This window comes from Gadus morhua, chromosome 6 (assembly GCF_902167405.1).
Source record: "Gadus morhua chromosome 6, gadMor3.0, whole genome shotgun sequence".
Lineage (NCBI taxonomy): Eukaryota > Metazoa > Chordata > Actinopteri > Gadiformes > Gadidae > Gadus > Gadus morhua.
The window spans coordinates 19,475,969-19,496,556 of record NC_044053.1 but is presented as its reverse complement, the minus strand read 5'-3'; the positions used below and the strand labels follow the sequence as shown (position 1 = coordinate 19,496,556).

Below are 20,588 nucleotides of genomic sequence, written 5' to 3'. Positions count from 1 at the left end.
GTGCACATGTTTCTGTATGTGTGTGTGTATGTGTGTGCGTGTGTGTGTGTGTGTGTGTGTGTGTGTGTGTGTGTGTGTGTGTGTGTATGGCAGGTACTATGGCCGGCTGCTCCAGAGCCTGATGGAGTGTGACGAGGACACGGTGGGCCGTGTGCGGGCCAGCATGGTGTCCCGGCTGGGCCCAGAGATGACCCTGCTGGTGCAGCTGCTGCAGAGCAAGGCCTGCCCGTCCACCAGCGCCGCCACCGCCTCCGTCTCCGTCTCCGCCGCCGCTGTGCCCACCGGGGTGGAGGGCCGCGGGGGCTGGCTCTGGGCCCAGGGGCCCCACATGTATAAGGCGCCCCCCAGCCTGCGGAGCAGGGATTCCGGCGCCGGGCACATCGGGAAGAAGCGCTCGGTCACCGACGGCTCCTAACCGCGTCCCCCTCGCCGCGCCGGGAGAACGCCTCCGATGAAGAGTCAGATCACGACGAAAAGCACAGACGACCGACTTCATCCCCCTCCCGCTGGACCGGACGTCAAAAGAAATATGTACCTCTACGAAACTCACCTTAAGCTGTTCAAGTCGATATGGAAGTTAGATTGTTGTTGTATGTTATCTATCCTTTACGCTTTAGGCGCCATTGACTGTTCGCTACAACCTTTTCAACGCCGCCATTATGGATCCTGTGGCTGTTTTTACGTCTAGCAAAACAGTCCTGTTTCCTGTTCCTCCCCTCCCGGCCGCTCAGAGAGAAACCCCAGCAGAGGTCTCGTGGGACTAAGCACAAAGCAGCCCTACTGGTTCACACCTCTACTGCACCATGGGTCCATGGTTTGAAAAGCACACACATACACACACACACACACACACAGAGACCATGCCATCATGCGTCTGTTCATCCAGAAAAGTGTGTCCCAGAAGAGCATTGTGTCCGTGTTTTGGATGTTTCTGATGAACCACCAAATAGTGTGCATGTGCTCTGGAAAATGAGCTTCATCTTCTGCCATCTCGCCTCGTATCCTCGGCACTAAGTCCTCCCCGACAGCTCCAACCCTCTGGGGACATCGCTCTGAGGAGGGAGGTTGGTAGTGATGGAGTGGGGTGTGGGGGTTCACCATAATCGATGAAAGGTTACCTTAAAAACTGACCAAATAACCGACCAACTGCCCTAAATACTATTCCTGAGATACCAAAATAGTGTAGAGCCATCGCACAACAGTTCTTGTTTTCTGAGGGCCGGATGAACTCCATGATCCTTGAGGGAAACACATCTCAGATCTTTCTTCAAGGACATGGACTGCCATCTCTCCTTCAGAAAAAAGCTGTCTTGCATGTGTCGCCTCCAGACCCTGCAGACTGCAGAAGACTGCAGCGCTCTACGCTACACAAGGGACCATGTTGCTGGATCCTGTAACTGGTTTGATGATGAGGGTGTCCGTCCTACACACTGTTCTCCAGTGGGGGAAAACGATGAGAATGACTATTTAAAAGCCTTGTTGGAATGATATTGATATTTATTTTCCTACAATATTATTTAATATTTTTTGGGTTTCTTTTGTGGCATTATAGTTATTTTTTTATTTTTACTTATTTCAATGATAGACATTTAAAGATGCAGTTATATCACAGCTCCATGTGAGGACATGAGCTCCATGTTAAAGAGGTTAGTGGACACTAAGTTGTGGCTGAACAGGACGTGCGTCATGACTCTGTGCTGGACATAGGGCGTCAGGTTGGCCATTCATGTCAGTTATCTCCATAAGTTGCAGGGAGGCCACCCCCAAAACAAACCATAGCTCAAACAAATACTGGTGCAAAATGACATCTTGGACCTTAATAATTGTATTGTATTTTCTGTGCCAAGATGTAAATCGGTGTTCAATAATACAACCCAAATGCATTCGGTCATAGCTAGCATGATGTAGACCCAACACAATCACACAAGGGCCCTGGTAGTCTAATAATTGGAGTTCTGTGATGTTCATGTCTGAGGGCGTCCCCCTAACTAGCTCCTCCATTATGTCATTAAGCGTTAGCTGCAGTCACACGCTAATGTAGCGATGGAAACCTTCATGAGAGATATGCAGAATAAAGTACATTAGTACCAGACATCACTGACTAACCAGTATTTCTTTCCTATTTTATCTCCAAACACAAAACGACCAAGCCATTCCAAGCACATCTGACCCTTAGTGACCTCGCCTGACTGGACTGTGGTTCCCAGCCCAGGCCTCCAGTGTTGATTGTACAAAAGGGGACAAAAGTGGGCCAGACTTCCTTTTTTCTTGCCAGCTAGAGAGAGAGAATTTAACATCTGAGATTGAATGTAATGAGTTTGTCCAGTATAGGTTTGCGTGGACAATCGTTTAAAATCCTGACACTTTGTACAGTCATACAAACTCTGTTGGAGGCATGGTAATGCTAATGTTTCCTCTACCATGTGGATGAGCAGTGGTTCTGAGACACTAGTCTCAAACTAGATTCACTAATGACAACTGTTTGTGCAAAGTACGAATTCCCCTGAGCTGGAAGATATGATGAAGTGAAATACTTGCAGGCACAGCTACGGTCAATATATTGCAGTTACACTTAGTGGTCCATTTTCTTTCGATGTAAAGACCTATGACTTTTCTTTTAACCTTATGTTCTGATAACAATTTAAGTTAGTTAATTTTGAGGTAACCCCTGTTCAAGAAAAGAAAATTCACTTAGCATATGGATTCCCCTTTCATACGGAAACATTGCATGCCAGGAAAATTATATTATTTAAGGTCAGTTTTTTTTTTCTGCCTAAAATTTTGTGATGTGATGTTAAGATGTCAAAACTATGCAATAATATCACACACAAAGAATTCACAGCCACAAACACAATGTCGTTTTCATTCAGTGGCCGCTGTTACTGTAGGAATGAAAGCAACAGCATGTATATACTCTCATCCTACAACTGGGAGGGGCTACCTGCTCATCACTTCCTGTTCCTGACCCTTCAGCCATCTCTTTCTTTCTCTCTCTCTCTCTCTCTCTCTCCCCCCTTCTCTCTTTCTCTCCATTTCTTTATCCCTCTATTTATGGGAGCCCAGAGACTGGTCAAACTGGTGTATCTCCCTAATGACACACTCTGTGTTTAATCTGCACTTTGCATCTTAACCACTATGAGGGCCTTGAGACCTTCAGCACGTGCACCTTAAACACACATTAAGGCAGTGGAAGAGGAGTCCGTCTGAATCTGTTTTTCCCCAGGCGTCTCGTTGTTGTGCTGATATGTCTGTCTCTTGGTTGTCCATGAAGCCCACCAGTTGCTGCTAAACACGCCTGTCCTCCCCTCAATGCCGCCCCCCTTGAGACCCCAACGCTGGGGCTGCTTTCTTCTTTTGTACCCCCAATGTTGAGTGAACCAGGCACTAGTGGACATCGAAACGTCCTGATGTGGGATTTGGGATTCCTTTCTCAGTTTTCTGTAAACTTGTGCATCATTTGTTATTCCTCTTTTTAATTAGGTAGTGCAACTTGTTTGTTGTGTTTTATTATTTTTTTTAAGAGTCATATGTAAGGGTCACTTGGAGAATGTACCTGTCTATTGAATGTGTCTGTTGTGATCAGATCAAGAAACCTAACTCTACCCCGTGAAGGCTGTCAGGAAAATCACAAAAACTTAACAATGCAGGAGAAAACCTTTTCCATGTGGGTACAGTGGGTCAGGTCAGGCTGATTGACTTGTGCTTTTCTGTCCCAGCACTATGGGGACTTTACTCTATCGGGAATGTTCTCTATAGGGCCTAGACTCTATAGGGACTAGACTCTATACTATAGAGGGACAATACTCTATAGGGACTAGACTCTATAGGGACTAGACTCTATACTATAGAGGGACAATACTCTATAGGGACTAGACTCTATAGGGATTATACTCTATACTATAGAGGGACAATACTCTATAGGGACTAGACTCTATAGGGAATAGACTATAGAGGGAGTATACTCAATACTATAGAGGGACAATACTCTATAGGGACTAGACTCTTTAGGGAGTATACTCTTTAGGGACTATACTTTATACACTCTCTAGGGACCATACCCTATAGGGACTATACTCTATACTCTTTAGGACTGTACTCTATAGGGACTTTGCTATATAGGACTATATTCTATAGGGACTATACTCTATACTCTCTATACTCTATAGGACTATACTCTAAAGGGACAATCCTCTCCATACTCTATAAGACTATACTCTATACTCTATATAGGGACTATACTTTCTATACTCTCTATATTGGCTATACTCTATACACTCTGTCGGGGCTATGCTCTTTAGAGAGTATACTCTATAGGACTAGACTCACTCTCTATAGGGGCTTTACTCTCTATAGCGGCTATACTCTCTATACTCTATAGGGACTAGACTCTCCCACTCACAGCCCTTGACTCCTCATGGTACTCATTCCTCTCAAGACTTGAAATAAAAGCGTGCTTAAAACAACCAGAAGGCTTCAATGACCAGTAAACAATAACAATAGACAGGAAATAGAAAATGTACGTTTATTTTATTACAAAACTCTAATGTTACTACGGACTGGGGGAGATTACTGAAGCCCTGAAACAGATGCTATGATACGCATGATGGATCCTTGTGAATCACTTGCACTTTAAATCTGCCCATCTCCATATATACCCTACTGTGTATATGGATGGGCTCTCTCTGTACTGAATAGTCATGAAGATACAAATACATAGATTGTGTGTATTTTGTTGATCAGAAATAAAACATTTATCATATCTGGCATATGGTACGAAATGTGTGGCTCAATGTTATTTTCACGACATCTGAAAGTTCAAAGTTGCACAGAAGACTTGTAGATATGGTTGCCACACAGAGATGTTCCTCACAAAGGGCTCTCCTATTGAAGGTGTCCAAACCAGAACAGGCTGAACCAAGACTGCAACGCCATCAGTCATAGTCTGTAGTCGCCTGCTCTGAAACTGCACACATGTAGACAATGGTCAAACATAACGCACCACGGCAGCAAAACTCACATGAATTCTGCCCACCCAACACTGGTACACAGATACTTGATCCAAAGTTATCATTTGAATTAAAATCCATATTTCATTTGTTTCCTCTGCTATTCTTACCCATCGTCCCCTGTGGGCCTTTATTGAGTGGAAGATGATATTTCAAAGGACCACAATTTAAGATAAAGCCCTCTTGCAGCCTGGTTCTGGATCTGTCAGTGGCTCTTGGAGCTTTAGGACAGTGAAAAGAGCCTTTCACAGGCGTGTCAGCGTAGCACACACACAGGTGTCCATCACCCATTAGGGTAATGATCCCTTTAGGCACCCGTAGTTAGTGTTCTGAGTGACACCTCTTTTTCTATCTGTGACCTATTGAATGGTCCTGTGAATCTAACCCACCAGAGGGGTCAACTTCTCAGAGGGCTGGGGAATGAATATCATCAGGGAACAGCCAGCACCACCTCCAGATGAATAATGAACTTTCTTAAAGTTGAGCCCAAACGCGCTGAAGCTGCAGAAGTGGCTGTTTGGTTTTCCGAGAGCCTGAGGAGAGAGGAAGAGTTTACAGCAAGAACAGCTCTGTAGACATTATCTCAGTCAGAGATATCATTTCATGCCTATTTAGAGGAGGAAGTTCCTGTAGGGCTCTCTCTCTCGCTCTCTCTCCCTCTCTCTCTCTCTCTCTCTCTCTCTCTCTCGCTCTTTCTCTCTCTCTCTCTCTCTCTCTCTCTCTCTCTCTCTCTCTCTCTCTCTCTCTCTCTCTCTCTCTCTCTCTCTCTCTCTCTCACTCTCTCCCTTTCTCCTTCTCACTCTCTCTCCCTCCATCCCTCTCTCTCCCCTCCTTCCCTCCCACCCTCACCCTCCATCTCTCTCTCTCCATCTCTCCCCTCCCTCTATCCCTATCTCTCCTCCCTCCCTCTCCCCCTCGCTCTCTCTCGCTCTCTCTCTCCCTCTCTCTCTCCCTCTCTCTCTCTCTCTCTCTCTCTCTCTCTCTCTCTCTCTCTCTCTCTCTCTCTCTCTCTCTCTCTCTCTCACTCCCTCACTCCCTCCCTCTCTCTTCCCCTCTCCCACTCCCTCCCTCTCTCCCCCTCTCTCGCCCTCTCTCCATCAGTAGCTCTCTGTTCTCATGGATAGGTGATGCTGCAGCACTGCACACATTTGTCCTTCGCCAACAGAGACATTTTCCTCCCGGTTCATCAATGAATCCACTTCAGTGCTAAAACATGCGTAACACGTGAATGACATTTTTTCCTTGTTGCTTCGAATCAACTCGTTTCTAAAAGGATAGTTGTTGACATTTAAACTGTCACTGAGTTGTCTGGATGGACTGACCCCATGCGGTTTCTTTCAGCACCGTATCAGGCAACCTCCCTTCAGGGTGAGCAGAGTGGAGAAACCATGAAGAATGATCATTTAGTTGACTCTGTATCAGTCTCCACATGTTGAATCCTAAGACAGCCCTCCACCGTGGAGCCTCCTCTCCTCTGTCTATAAAGCCCGTCCTTCTCAAGGAAAACGTCCTTATGAAGCCCCAGTGTTCCCCTCATGAGCCACTGGGACGTACTTCTATCACAGGCAACACTGGATGTCAACGTGTGGCTGTATCTCTCTGGATGAGCCTACGAGCTCCAGAATGTCTGTGTGGTGCTCTGAGGTCCAGAGTTGGCGCCGGCATTTTCCACTCGAGACAAAGAGAGGGACCCTGGAGGGCCAGCATGACGTTGGCATCAGTCTGAAAGCTGCCAACGCGGCCCACATTGTTTGCTCCTCTTCCTCCTAACCTTGAGTCGCGGCAGCCGGATGGTGGGGTAGGGTGGGGGTTCCCCTGCAGCCCCCAGCCGGCCGCACCCAGCCCACAGCACCCAGACCCCTGCACCCAGCACCAAGCACCAAGCACCCAGCACCCAGCCCGCAGCACCCAGCACCCAGCCCCTAACACCCAGCCCCTAACACCCAGCCCCTAGCACCCAGCACCCACCCCCTAACACCCACCCCCTAACACCCAGCCCCTAGCACCCAGCACCCAGCCCCCAGCACCCAGAACCCAACACCCATACCCCAGCCCGCAGCACGCAGTTTGAACGGGGCAGAAGAACAATGCATTGTGGGTAGTGTGGCATGGGCCCTCTCACTCTGCACGGGGTGTTAATTATGACCTCCGCTTTCCCGTGAAGCTAGCGTCTATTCACCAGCAGCGTGACCAATCAGATGTGCAGTGAAACGGTCTGACTGGAACAGAGCAGGATTAAATCCACTCCAATCACACCAGCGATCTTTCCACCATCCTGTCAATTCTGAAGGAAAATGAGACGGAGAGAGAGATGAGGAGAGGGGAGTCTATGTTCTGCAGGGCCAGCTCTTTGGATGGACAGATGTATATATAGTTACAGAGGGACAGATAGATGGATGTGCACGCCATCACTGATAACTCTGTCTGTCCACCATAGGACAGAGTAGTAGAGCAGCAGTACGCTGTTCATCTCACTGTATACGTGACAGCATTGTTACGTATGCTTTGATTCAGGTTAAGAAAACGAAAGAAATGTATAATGTACCATCATAACATGTGTGAAACACTGCACCCATATGGCATCATGCAACAAAAAAGAAACACATTTCATGCAGTTGTGACAAATGTGGTATTTAGGGATACTTGGTGTCCAATAAATGAAAAATGAAGAAGATTCCTAGAGCGCATGCAAGACCTCTCGTTGAGGCCCTCTGGATCACCACAGTGTGACAGCGACATCTAGTGGTTGAACAGCACATGGTGACATAATCCTATTATACCCAAGCAGCTGTAGCTAGCTGCTTGGATATTATAGGATTATATCAACATGTGCTGCTAACAGGCAACAGGAGGGGTGCTGGTTGGATGCTAGGCTCCTCATGACAACGATGTCCAGGTGTTCATGAGCAAGACACCTGAGACACCTTAACAGCTCCTTACCTCACCTCATTGTACATGTTTCACGCCATTGTGTGTGTGTGTGGGGGGGGGGATGTTTCTGTGTGTGTGTGTGTGTGTGTGTGTGTGTGTGTGTGTGTGTGTGTGTGTGTGTGTGTGTGTGTGTGTGTGTGTGTGTGTGTGTGTGTGTGTGTGTGTGTGTGTGTGCAGAGGCGCTGCATCCCATTAGGCATACCTGGGGCCCCGCAATTGCTTGGGGCCCCGGGCCACTACTAGGGGGCCCCCTAGAGCCAAAAAAAAAAAAAAAAAAAAAAAAATCGCTCCATACCCCCCCCCCCCCCCCCCCCCCCCCCGTCAACAATCCTCTGCCTAGGGCCCCCACACTCCCTAGAATCGCCCCTGTGTGTGTGTGTGTGTGTGTGTGTGTGTGTGTGTGTGTGTGTGTGTGTGTGTGTGTGTGTGTGTGTGTGTGTGTGTGTGTGTGTGTGTGTGTGTGTGTGTGTGTGTGTGTGTGCTTGTGTGCACACATTGATGAATATATTATCATAATTACATATAATTATAATGTTATATTCCTCTTTGCTTACTGCTTACTTAAACGCTATTGTAGATAGAAAATAAACACATTCCAAAGAATGCTACCCTACATATTGAGTATGATAATAAGTGTTAAGGTCATCAATGTTATTTCTGTATTCACACTGTATGTGTCAGTAAACCCTAGATATTCTATTCATTTTTTGCCTGTTAGAAAACGTTTTATTTCTGTGGTCGCCATCGCCCTCAGAGCTCACATAAAGGCCAGCAGGGATTATCAGAGTACAACGGACTGATTGTTCATTGAGTGCAGTGCTTCACTTTTGCAAAAGCTCCTTGTTTACCATTCATAAACACTAATACGAGCTATACTGTATTAATATGTGTACGCCGGCCCCTTAAGAACAGGGAGTGGCCCTTGTCAGAGTGCCTCTGTGTCTGTGACTGTGTGGGGTGTTAGGTTGCACCACTCTTCACCTCCTCAAAGTGGTTTGGTTGAACTGCTGGTCGTTTCAATCTCACGTAACGTTTTGATGAGAGTCTTCAGCAGCAAATTGGTCATAAGAGAGCGGTGGTCTGTTACCTGAATGTGCGTGGGGGCTGGATCCTCTTTCAGAAGCTATCATCCTCCTGTTTGACTGTATGATGAATTAGGGGTAGTTTGTGGTAAACAGTACTTAGCTACCTTCTTGAGTTACAGTGTGGGGACAAATGGTGGAATCAACGGAGAGGTTTGATGAAAGCCACTCGGAGGCAGGGAGGGACGTAAGTATTGCTCCGAGCTGAGAGGACATATCGGATCATTGAGCCATTTAGCCATCAACCTGACACCTTGTAGCCACACAGCTCTGGTGGCTGACATTTCTGTCACCTCTGGTGGAGGTGGAAGAGGAACTTTGTGGCGTTTGTTCCCCAAGATGGAGTTTGTTTCCAACATTGTCTTCAAAGAGACTCTTTCCAATTGTGCATCACATTCCAAGCGCTCAGATATTTTGAATTTTAAAAAACAAAACTCACATGCATACATTTAATTCAGAATGCACGTAAGACAACAGCTAATACATAATAATAGTTGTTATAAAATATAGAAACAAAGGTTTCATCAAACACACAGATATAGTGTATAACTAAAGGTCAAACAGAGACTAGTGTTTGTAGGGTGTAGCTGCAGTTTTTTCTCAACCTAATTAAAACAGACTCAGACTCAAACACATGGACCATCGACCTTTATCTTATCTTTGTGTATCTGTTTCTTAAGACTTATGAGAACAAAATCTAAAATCAATAGAACTTTCAAATGAAAACGAGTACAAAATGAAGTTACAAAGTAAAAGTTCTTGCATTGGCCATTTAATAGACTCAGTTCTTAGTAAATGTGTGTCCTCATGTTGTTTGCTGTGTTCAGAGGGAGGGGGGGGGGGGTAGTATTACTGTATGTTTTGGGCCTAATGTGTCAGAATAATATAAGAACAATAGTGAGTAAAATAAGAAAAAGGTCAAGCTTCATAAATATGTATGAGGTCTAACGTCATCAAATGAAGTAACAAATGTTAAGTGTAGAGGAACATTTTACTGAAACATCCACACTGTACAACCCTGTTTCCACACTCCACAACGCTGTAGAGTCTACAGTGTTGACGTGGTGTATAGGCCCTATATCCTGCTGTAGGCCTGCTCCTTCAGAGTGTTGGGATGAGACCAGTAGTTAGTGATCAGTCCAGAGGGCAAACCAATCCAAATCCGAGTGGCCCATTGGCCCACGATCTGGGGAGGTCTTCTGAGAGGACCAACAGGTAATCCACCTCTCCGGGTTCACGCATTGAGACACCTCATCTCCCAATGACGCCACTGGTTAGAGCCAAGGGTACCCATAGTGGTCTTTACATCTTAACTGGAACTCTTCCGTCATTCAAAAGCAAAAGGGATGAGTTTCCATACCATCGCGTTAACGCCGTTTTCAGTCAAGGACATACTTCAGCTGGACCTTTATCACACATCTGAGGACCGGCTCCTGCTGTCTGCTCGTGCCCCCTCCATGCCCCGTTTGGACGTCGCCCGACCGGAAGGCGCGCTCGCCAGGCTGGAGAGTGATTGCGGGGATCAGCTCGTTTCGGGGACGCCGTGGAAACGCACCGGGAACCTCGATACCCGGAGAACCCTGTTGTTACCAGAAGTTAAAGCTAATGACCGGGGTGAGTAAGCGGTTTGCACACACAGAAACACAGAAACACACAACCACCACACGCACACACACGCAAACACTCACGCACGCACGCAGACACACACACACACACACACACACACACACACACACACACACACACACACACACACACACACAGACACACACACACAGGCCTTGGTGAGAGGCCTTGATGAAAATATAATTGGCGAACATATAGTTTGGCGAACATATTTTGGTCTAAATACCGGTCAATATCTCTGTCATTGACGGGCTATTGAAAATGTACACTTTTAGTTATGGTTCTTTTCTATGTTTTTGTGTGTAGAAACAAGCGGCCACTACATTTCTCCTCGCCCCGTGAAGCCCAAGGCCGCACCGCCACCACGGCCTCGCGTTCTGTTCTCCGCGGCTCAGGTGGCGCAGCTGGAGCAGCGCTTCACGCAGCAGCGCTACCTCTGCGCGGAGCAGCGGAACGTCCTGGCGCACCTGCTGGAGCTGACGTCCACGCAGGTCAAGATATGGTTTCAGAACAGGAGGTACAAATGCAAGCGGCAACGGCAAGACCAGTCGTTGGAGCTAGCGGGCTACCCGGCCCTCTCACACCCCCCGAGGAGAGTGTCGGTCCCGGTGTTGGTCCGGGACGGGCAGCTCGTCTGCCAGGCCGCAGGGGCCCGTGCAGCGGCAGGGCAGAGCGGTGGGGCCCTCGGTCCCTCCGGTCCCGGCTGTGGATATTACCGCCACTCCGACGCCTTGTACGGCTACAACAACAACAACAACAACAACAACAACAACGTGTCTGTCGCTTGTCTCACCCACCTAACCGCCGCTCAGACGGCTGACCGCCACCCGGCTGACCTGGGCCTGATGGACACTCGTTACGGACCTTCTAACGCGACGTTCAGCTTCGGACACATTCAGCCGTCAAGAGGTTGGCTCGATTAGAATGAGTTCATAGAAATCTAGCATCGATTTGGAATATTCATTGTAATTTTTTAATTGCTTTGCTTTTTTAAATATTAATTTGCCAATTAGTTGAAATAAAACGACAAAAAGGGGGCTGCTCATGTCATAGAAATAATGTTTGGTTAATTGTCTTTGAAATTACTTAAATTCCATTTATCTAGTAGGCTAGGCCTGCACGTGATATTGAATTTGATCTGAAGGCCTAGATCTGTCCTTTGAGCGAAATTAATTAGGCCTACCGCGTATTATTGTGAATTAAATTAAAAGGATATTTAGGAATCTTACATATACCTATAAATGCTGAATTTATTTACCTTAGTTCAGTTATGAACTGGGATTTCATGGTTGATACCACACCTTCCCCAGGCTATGTTTGAGAAATGTTTTATCAAGGCACCCATCGAATACTTCTGGATTAAATGGCATGTGACCCAACAAGACAACCATCTTAAGTGCCTTATCAAACCCGAGTCATTATTGTGCCCTCGACAAAGCCTCGGAACACTTGGTGCGATAAGGCTGAGCGGCTCGTTCTGTGGGGGAAACACATTCGCAGACAGAGTGGCTCTTCGCCTTCTGACGCTCCATCAAACGAGGATCCAACTCATCGCGGTCACCGATCGATCAGACTCAGATATTGGGGAGGATCGGCCCGTCAGAAATCAGGCTGCTCATAACACTGCAGTCTTCATAGAGTCACAATATCCCAATGAAACATGGGATTAATTACGGCAGATTGATTTTTTATATGTCGATTTTTTTTATAACCATGCACAACTGAATCAGCAACTTAACAAATTTTAAGTTGTTATATGAGCTCATACATAATAGCCATAGCTAATGACATATATATTTCCTTTACATCTATATAAAGAGAACCTTGATAAGTATTACTTAATATATACTGGCTCCATATAGGAGCAAGATAATGATACTAATAAAATACTAATACCAATAGACACACCGAAATTAATGCTAAAACTACCCAATAATACCAAGATAAAAAGGGAAAAAACAAACACACACACACACACACACACACACACACACACACACAAATACACACACTGTGTGTATTACTGTGTGTAGACTAGTTCATGGTAGACATTTAGGCAAACACACCCGCAACGATATCCCTTTATGGTTTCCTATTACTTAATCACTTCATATTAAAACAACACAACAATCAGAAGTACAGTATAAATATCTATCATACCAATGCTCAAACTGCTTTAATCGGCATGTCAGCACCATCAAGGAAACAAAAGAAGGGTTAAACAAGGGTTTAGTTTACAATCTGTAGGCAAACTCAGACACAAACACGAGTGAGCCAACAGGCTCGCCCTCCAAAGCACATCAAAGCTGCTGGGATTTCAATGTCATCCATGTCATACCCAGACAGCGCAGAATCAACTGCAGAAAAAACTGAACTCATCGCAGACAAAGAAGGAGAAACTGAAAGAAAGCAACGGCAAAAGAAGATTGATGGCTCAGAGGGAGACATGTTGACACGTCGCTAGCAAAACAGTAGCACACATTAGGGCCTGGCAGAGACAAGCGCCTTCCTGGGTCAGGGGTCGAACGGTGTGCTACAGCAACGTCTAGTGAAAAATCAACAGCAGAGGAATGAACAACACGTGAACAACGCTGTTATGAGCGCTGGGCAAGTACACAGGAGATGATCAGAGAGGAAACAATTTGTCTGACTGCACATAGCTATCGGCCTTCACATCATAGAGGCTGACAGGAATACGGCTTCAAGGTGATGTAGGCCAGCCAGCGTGAACTTATAGCTTTCCAGGCCGTGTAGATAAGGTTCCACGGGCCCCACTATAAAGACACCAGCTGGACCTGACAATGGCATCACTCCTCACACACATCAGCGCTCACACAGTCATGTGCTTGTGTGAGTGAAGGTGTGAACCCTCACATCTGAGGTTGGACGTGCACCTGGCGGGAAGTGTGTTTGACAGCTATGTCTCGGAACAAAGGGGTTTAGAAAGTGTATTCCTCATTCCTCCGTGGATTCCTTGAGTTGTCGTGCATTGTGTAACTGCGACACACAAAGGGCTTTTTTTGTCGCTGTCTTTCATTAAAGGGCCAGTAACGTTGGAGATATTTAAAGAGGGCATAAAGTGTGGAATAGAGCATGATCTGGAAAATATGCAACCCCCAAAAAGAGATTCCTACCTTTTGCTCCCTCCCTCGCTAACCTGAAGTGATGGACACCTGATTGACAGGCAAGATACATTCATCAAACCAACCAGAGAAAAGGTTCCCAGGTTGGTCAGAATTGATCCGTAATCGGTCTTAGATAAAGAGTGACCATACTCCTTCAGGCCCGGTCCACTGGCCCAGGGCGTTGCACTCACTTCAGCAGCCGGGTGGCTGCGGCCTTTCTAACCAATCACACTCATCTAGAGCTACAGATATTATCCAGCTCCTTTACCTCTGGATACCGCTCATCATGATACTTCCACGTTCACACGTGACCCTAATGAAGCCGAGGCTTAGCAAGAGATAAAGGCCCCAGTGCATACCTAGAGGAGCCGCCAGCACTGGCAGACAGACGGACGAGTCAAGGTGAATCCTATCACGGGAAGCATCTTAATACCATGTTGACAGGGCAGAGGCTAACGCCGCAGAGGAGAGCTAAGCACCTTGACGTGACTGAGACCAGTTTTCTGCCGGCACGGCGTCTGACCGTTGGGAGTTCATATTTTGCTCTAAGTGTTTGAATATGAGTTTAGAAATGTCAGAGGGAAAACGGAAACGTAGGCCTGAAGTCTGAGGCCTGAAAACGCTTGAATGTTACGGCTCAGCTCAACTATTGGTTTAGGTGTGAAAGGGATAGTATATGGGCTCCCGTTACAGGGTCACCACGGCCTCAGCCAACGTTGTTCCTATCCGCAGGGGGGCTGTGTTAATGGAGGTAAACAGGGGGGCCATGGTAATGGGGGTAAACAGGGCAGGGGCCCGGAGACGCAGCTCGTTGGTCACCCCTACGGCCCGGGAGTAGGAGGTGGAGGGGTGTGGAGGAGGTGAGGTTGTCTGTGGGTTAACTAACTAACAAGGAAAGATGTCTGGCGTGCTGGAGTGTGGAACAACAGCACAGAAACACATGGGGACGATGTCAGTGTGTCCGTCCCAACTTAATGTGCAGAACGCATTAGCCCTGCTCTAAAGGTCTGGCCACCCACCCTGCACCCTGACCCCCCCCCCAGTCCCCCCCCCCCCCCCCCTGGTGAGGACTACCAGGGGTCAGGGCCTCTGTGGGCCCCGCTGAAGGCCTGGTCCCACGGCAGGACACTATTCTGTCTCGAGTCGTGAGTTATCAGACGCATCATGATCAGATAATGTCGGCTCCCGAGTCGCAAAACCGAACCAGCAGCTCTAGGGAGGAATCTCTCACTCCTGTTGCTGTAAAAGGTCAGAAGATACATGAACCAAATGTATCCATAGCCTGATGATATTAACAATAGGCTGCTAATTATTCATTAAATTTACGATTAGGGCATTTAGCAGACGCTTTTATCCAAAGCAAGTTACAATAAGTACATTGCTAGGTTAACGCATTCCTCGTACACAACTATTCATGTCTTTAGTGTTATATTTTGATCTATTTAAAAAAATATATATATACTCAATCCCATTTATTTAGTTAAAACAATTTGTTAATAACTGGTGTGTAGTATTGAGGAAGTGAAAGGTAATTTCCAAATCTATTTGTCTGCTCAGGGCTTTGGTTAAGTACCTGCCCCACCTCCCGGCTCCTCAGAGCTGTCACCAGGGGCCCTCCCCTGCTGCCTTTAATGGATACGTTTAGGCTCCAGGCACTTCGAGGGTACAGGACACAAGTCTCACTGACTTCAGCCCGAAGCACTGAGTACGAGGAGAAGGGATCCTAAGAAGTGTTCAATCTGTTGCTCGGGGGAACATCGGACATGTCTCACAGACCGCGACCGCTGACCTCCTTCCTCATAGAAGACATTCTTTCTACGGATGAAAGTTCACGTTTAAACAGGTCTTCGCTTTGGACACAGAAGACAGACACGGGTCCACAGTGGGACAAATATCCCGGAGAAGTCTCCAAGCAACACTTTCAGCAGTCCTACCTCGGAGTGCGCAAAGGTAATTGAGTGCATTTTGTTGATGTGGTTCAGTGTGCAATGAGCATAGAGAGGTGTGCAATGAGCAGTGAGCGGTGTGCAGTGAGCCGACAGCGGTGAGCGGTTTGCAGTGATCGTTGGCTAATGAGACCTCTCGTTTACAGACGCGCAATGTCTAGAGTCCGACGACCTCGAGGAGGACAGCCGCTTCACCGCCACGGGAAAACAGAAGCGCTCCCGCGCGGCGTTTTCGCATCTACAAGTCCTTGAACTTGAGAAGAAATTCAACCACCAGAAATACCTTTCAGCCCCGGAGAGGGCTCACCTGGCCACATGCCTGAGACTCACCGAGACCCAGGTGAAGATCTGGTTCCAGAACCGGAGATACAAGACTAAGAGGAAGCAGACCAAAGACTTCCAGCAGCCGGAGAGCTGCGGGGTGGAGGAGCAGGACATCCTCCGCTCCTCCGTGCTCAGCTCCTTCTACCGGTCCTGTCTGTACCGACCTCTCCCCGGGGAGCTGGGCGGGCTGTGGGGGCCATCGTTCTGGTGATGATGGAAACATTCCCAGCACAGTCGTGAGCGCACTTAACGCATACTTTCGGATATTGTGCGATAAAAAAACTTTTGATTGTTTTTAAGAACACCTCTCTTTCGATTTTTTTTTTTACATGATTTTATTAAAATCGATAGGAGAGAGGAAACGCTCTTTATCAAGAATGCATATTAACATAATCTGAACTTAATTACGAACATTGGCTACTTTCAGTGGTTAATCTCGGGTCCTCCTGATATACCATGGATACGGTACAGAGGGGTCGGAGGTAAAGCTCCATGTGTTACAGTTCACCAGCATTTGTAATATCATTTTATTTTATTTTTTTATCTTTTTATTGGATTATGCTTCTCCTTTTCCCTCGACCGTTTGTCTCCAGTCTCCATAATTGTTCAATTAATATTGCGCCATATTTCTATTGATGGCATGGGAGCTGTTACAATGGCCTTATTTTATAACTGTTATAACGGCGGGAATTGAAAATGTCTAATAAAAATGAGAAGAGAGAAGTGTGAGTTCTCATAATTCTGATACCATTATGAATAGATCAATATGGATCTATAATCTGCGTTATCATGTAATTCATTTCGTTGTTGTCATACATGTTATCATGATATATTCTTAATTTCAAACGATAAGCAATAGGGCCATATGTCTCACCTGAACTAATATATCTTCTTATTAAAGAGATACTTCACCGGTGGGAATATGAAGGTTTTATGAATTAAATAATTCAATGTATTATGAATGTGAAGAAAAAATTGAAATCGGTTCATCCTAGCCTGAAAAAAAGGCAGAAAGAGTGTTTTCATGGTCTCTCTGGCTCATAGTAAGAAAACCTCCAACTACCACAGTGCAATGCGCTCAATGCCCCGCCCACCTGTCGGTCTCCCGTCCCCCTCATCCCCCCTCAGTACGCAAGCTCCCGCCCCCTCTCATTCCTTATTGGTGGAAAAATTTGCCACCAAAAGTGTGTTGTAGTCCTCTGCCCTTCTAGCGGGACAAGAGGGTTCTCCCGAAATGACGTCAAACGCGTCATTTGACGTCATTTCGGGAGAAAATTAGATGAGAAAAAATGGGCCAAGGGGAGACTGGTTTAGACTGATATTTATTTATATATTTATTTATAAATAAATAGTGTTCCTGCTAATCTTTTGGAGAGAGAGGTCATGTTTCCCGAAGCTCCGCTGGGCATTGGAAAGAACTACTTAATTCATCGTTCAGATCTACTTTATCTTATTTTATTTACCTAACAGTATATAGTTTGTTTCCGTCGTCCTCAATCGCTCGATTCAACAATACATTTTGGCACTTTTTACTCCCGGATCAGACCGCAGAAAAAGCCTTGGACTTTCCTATCGCCAACATGCCTCTGCATTCGGATATCTCCAAACTGAAACAGACATTGGCTTTAATTGAAACGAGACTAGCAGCAGTAGAAAAATGCAAAGGACTATCACAGGATACAGTGCCGATGGGTGAGTTCGCTGAGCTCACTCAGATACAGCAAGATGATCAAAGCTACACTGTATCCTTCCCGAAGCTGGACATGAGAGAGACTGTTCCAGCTGCGTCTCACTGGAACAGAGTCGGCGCTAAGCCAAAGCAACATACCAAAGTAAATCAACAAGTTCACTCAACACCAAATGCTAAGCTACCCAAAGCTAAAGTTATCAGCCGGATTAGCCCGTTACTCAAATCAACCCTGCCACTGAAGAACCGGTTCCTGCCACTTCAAGAGTCCACGAACGCGCCTGCCACCGATGCACCCCTGAGCCCCGAGATGCGTCCGGACGGACAGTGCGGACAGAAACGGAACAACCAGTCGCCACGGAGGCGGGCTGCGCATGTGTCTGCCACCGTCCAACAAGGGCCCATCTCAGAGAAAGCAGATGAACCAGACACTCTGATTATAGGAGACTCAACTATCAAGGATATAACCGGTAAGAAGATCAAAACATGCATCTTCCCATATGGAATGGTTAGTAATATCAACCATAAACTAGCCAAAATCATATTGGAAAACCCCAAAATCTCACAGATTGTTGTGCATGCAGGATTTAATGATATTCAAAGAGAACAGTCAGAACTTCTGAAGAGGGATTACACTGATCTATTGGATACACTGGACAAAATACACATCAAGTCTTCCATCAGTGGACCCATACCAACTGTTGACAGGGGAATAAACAGATTCAGTCGTCTACTTGCACTGAATACATGGCTTTCCAGAGTCTGCAATGAAAGAGGAAGGGACTTTATTGACAATTTCAACTTATTCTGGGGGCGCAAATATCTTTTCAGAGCAGATGGCCTACACCCAAACAGGTTAGGCTCAAAACTGTTGAGTGACAATCTACTCTTCTCGCTTTACGCACAGGCCACAATCTTGCCATGGTCTGACGCACAGGCCACAATCAGAGCACAGGTTGAGAAGAAGCGAGACTACAGCCTCCCCCACACAACTACTCTGCCACTATCGGACACACAGATAGCAGACAGCCCACAGACCTTGAAGAGAGACAACAGCCCGCCCGACGCCATCAACACTGTGCCCTCCCCCATCGCTGATGCTGGCTTGGCGAGGAACGGCCACCCCCCTCCTCTGCATTCCCCCATCGATGATGACCTCCAGCCTCATCTCTCCCATAGCCACAACAACAACTCCAGCTCCGATGTCTCCCTTTGCGATTTTCCAGCCGAATTTAAGAAACTGGAACATGCTGGCATCAAACTTGCATCTGTGTCAATGATAGCATCGCCACGTCATGGCCGCAGGCTGCTAACACTGCTAACACCCAGGAGGACGGCGCCCCGCCCCCGCCCCGATAGTAGTCCTGAGTATTACTGAGACAAAAAAGGGTTCAGCCGTAGACACAGTATAAAGGAAGTTTCTCATAATCTGCTGAACCCAAGGTTGCCTACGTCAAAGCAGGGCAACTTTCGCATTCATGCTGTCACCACTAAGAGAGTAAACAAAGGGAAACTTAGACACACTGCTAACCTCACAAATCTCATATCTATTGCCTCCAAACAAAAAACAACCTTAAAGCCTATCAACAGCACCATCAGGATGGCTCTACTTAATGTGAGGTCTCTTAATAACAAATCATTTTTAGTTAATGATTTTATTAACACTTCCAAACTGGATTTTATGTTTTTAACTGAAACATGGCTGGAACAAAATAACAGTGCAACCGTTCTGATAGAGACAGCTCCTCCCGACTATAACTTTTTTGATGCATGTAGATCTGGAAAAAGAGGTGGAGGGGTTGCTGCTATATTTAAAAATGTATTTCAGGGGAAACAGATGTTATTTGGGGATTTTCCATCGTTCGAATACCTTAGTGCTGTATTGAAATGCTCCCCCAGAGTTCTCCTATTAATTATTTACAGGCCACCCACATATTCTGCAAATTTTTTCGATGAATTCACAGAATTATTGTCTAGCATCTCCACAGAATTTGACTGTCTAGTTATAACTGGTGACTTCAATTTTCATACTGATGATTTGAATGACAAGTGTGCAAAAAAACTTTTTACCATTTTGGACACATTTGAACTGTCTCAACATGTGAAAGAGGCTACTCATTGCAAGGGGCACACTCTAGACCTGGTTATCACAAAGGGCCTCAATGTTTCTGATCTCTCTGTGACTGATCCTTCCTTGTCTGACCACTTTTGTGTTTTCTTTAACATATCTTTTATTCCCGACATACAGACAAAATCAAACACTGTCAAAAAACGGTATATCAATGAAGATTCTAATATACTTTTTAAAAAGGCCATCTCCTTGCTACCACCTCTAAACCCATGTACTGCTGATGATCTTGTAGAAAACTTTAATTTGAAAATTTTGAAAGTCATAGATGTCATTGCACCTTATAAGGTTAAAACGATTTCTGGAAAGCAAAAGGCACCCTGGAGAAAAGCTGCTTCTGTAACAGCACAGAAAAAGGAATGCAGGAAGGTTGAACGCATCTGGCGTAAAACAAAACTTCATATTCACCATGATATCTATAAAGAGAGCCTCCGTGCCTACAATTTAGACTTAAAAAATGCTAGAGAAACATTTTTCTCCAATATCATTAAAACCAACACTAATAATGCAAAAACCCTATTTGCAACTGTTGACAGACTGACCAACCCCCCAACAGAAATTCCACCTGATCTCCATTCCACGCAGAAATGCAATGAGTTTGCAGCTTTTTATATTGATAAAATTGAAGGTATCAGACGCGCCATCAATATCTCCACGTCAAACAAAAATGTTGGACTACCACCCTGTTCAGGCAAAAATTACGTGGCAAGGATGGCATGCTTTAATGTTATAG

General features: G+C 46.1%; 3 protein-coding genes across 4 annotated transcripts in view; all 3 read left to right on the top strand.

Annotated features, from left to right (window-relative positions):
* stc1 (stanniocalcin 1) overlaps positions 1–1,747 on the top strand; it is a 6,426-nt gene extending 4,679 nt beyond the window's left edge. Inside the window, exon 4 of the mRNA XM_030359825.1 lies at positions 94–1,747. Within this exon, the coding sequence (XP_030215685.1) occupies positions 94–415 (322 nt within the window). The 3' untranslated portion in view covers positions 416–1,747. The remainder of the gene's footprint in view (positions 1–93) is intronic.
* Positions 1,748–10,166: 8,419 nt separating this feature from the next.
* nkx2.7 (NK2 transcription factor related 7) lies at positions 10,167–11,994 on the top strand. Its single transcript, XM_030359462.1, has 2 exons — positions 10,167–10,633; positions 10,952–11,994. The coding sequence occupies exons 1-2, from the start codon at positions 10,366–10,368 to the stop codon at positions 11,566–11,568; spliced, it is 885 nt and encodes a 294-aa protein (XP_030215322.1). The 5' UTR covers positions 10,167–10,365; the 3' UTR covers positions 11,569–11,994.
* Positions 11,995–15,374: 3,380 nt separating this feature from the next.
* On the top strand, positions 15,375–16,763 carry nkx3-1 (NK3 homeobox 1). Of its 2 annotated transcripts, none has more exons than XM_030359087.1 (2): positions 15,375–15,720; positions 15,914–16,763. In XM_030359087.1, the coding sequence occupies exons 1-2, from the start codon at positions 15,534–15,536 to the stop codon at positions 16,249–16,251; spliced, it is 525 nt and encodes a 174-aa protein (XP_030214947.1). In that variant the 5' UTR covers positions 15,375–15,533; the 3' UTR covers positions 16,252–16,763. The 2 variants fall into 2 exon arrangements, with proteins under 2 accessions (XP_030214947.1, XP_030214946.1); XM_030359086.1 differs by having other exon boundaries at positions 15,388–15,720; positions 15,863–16,763.
* Positions 16,764–20,588: the final 3,825 nt, after the last annotated feature.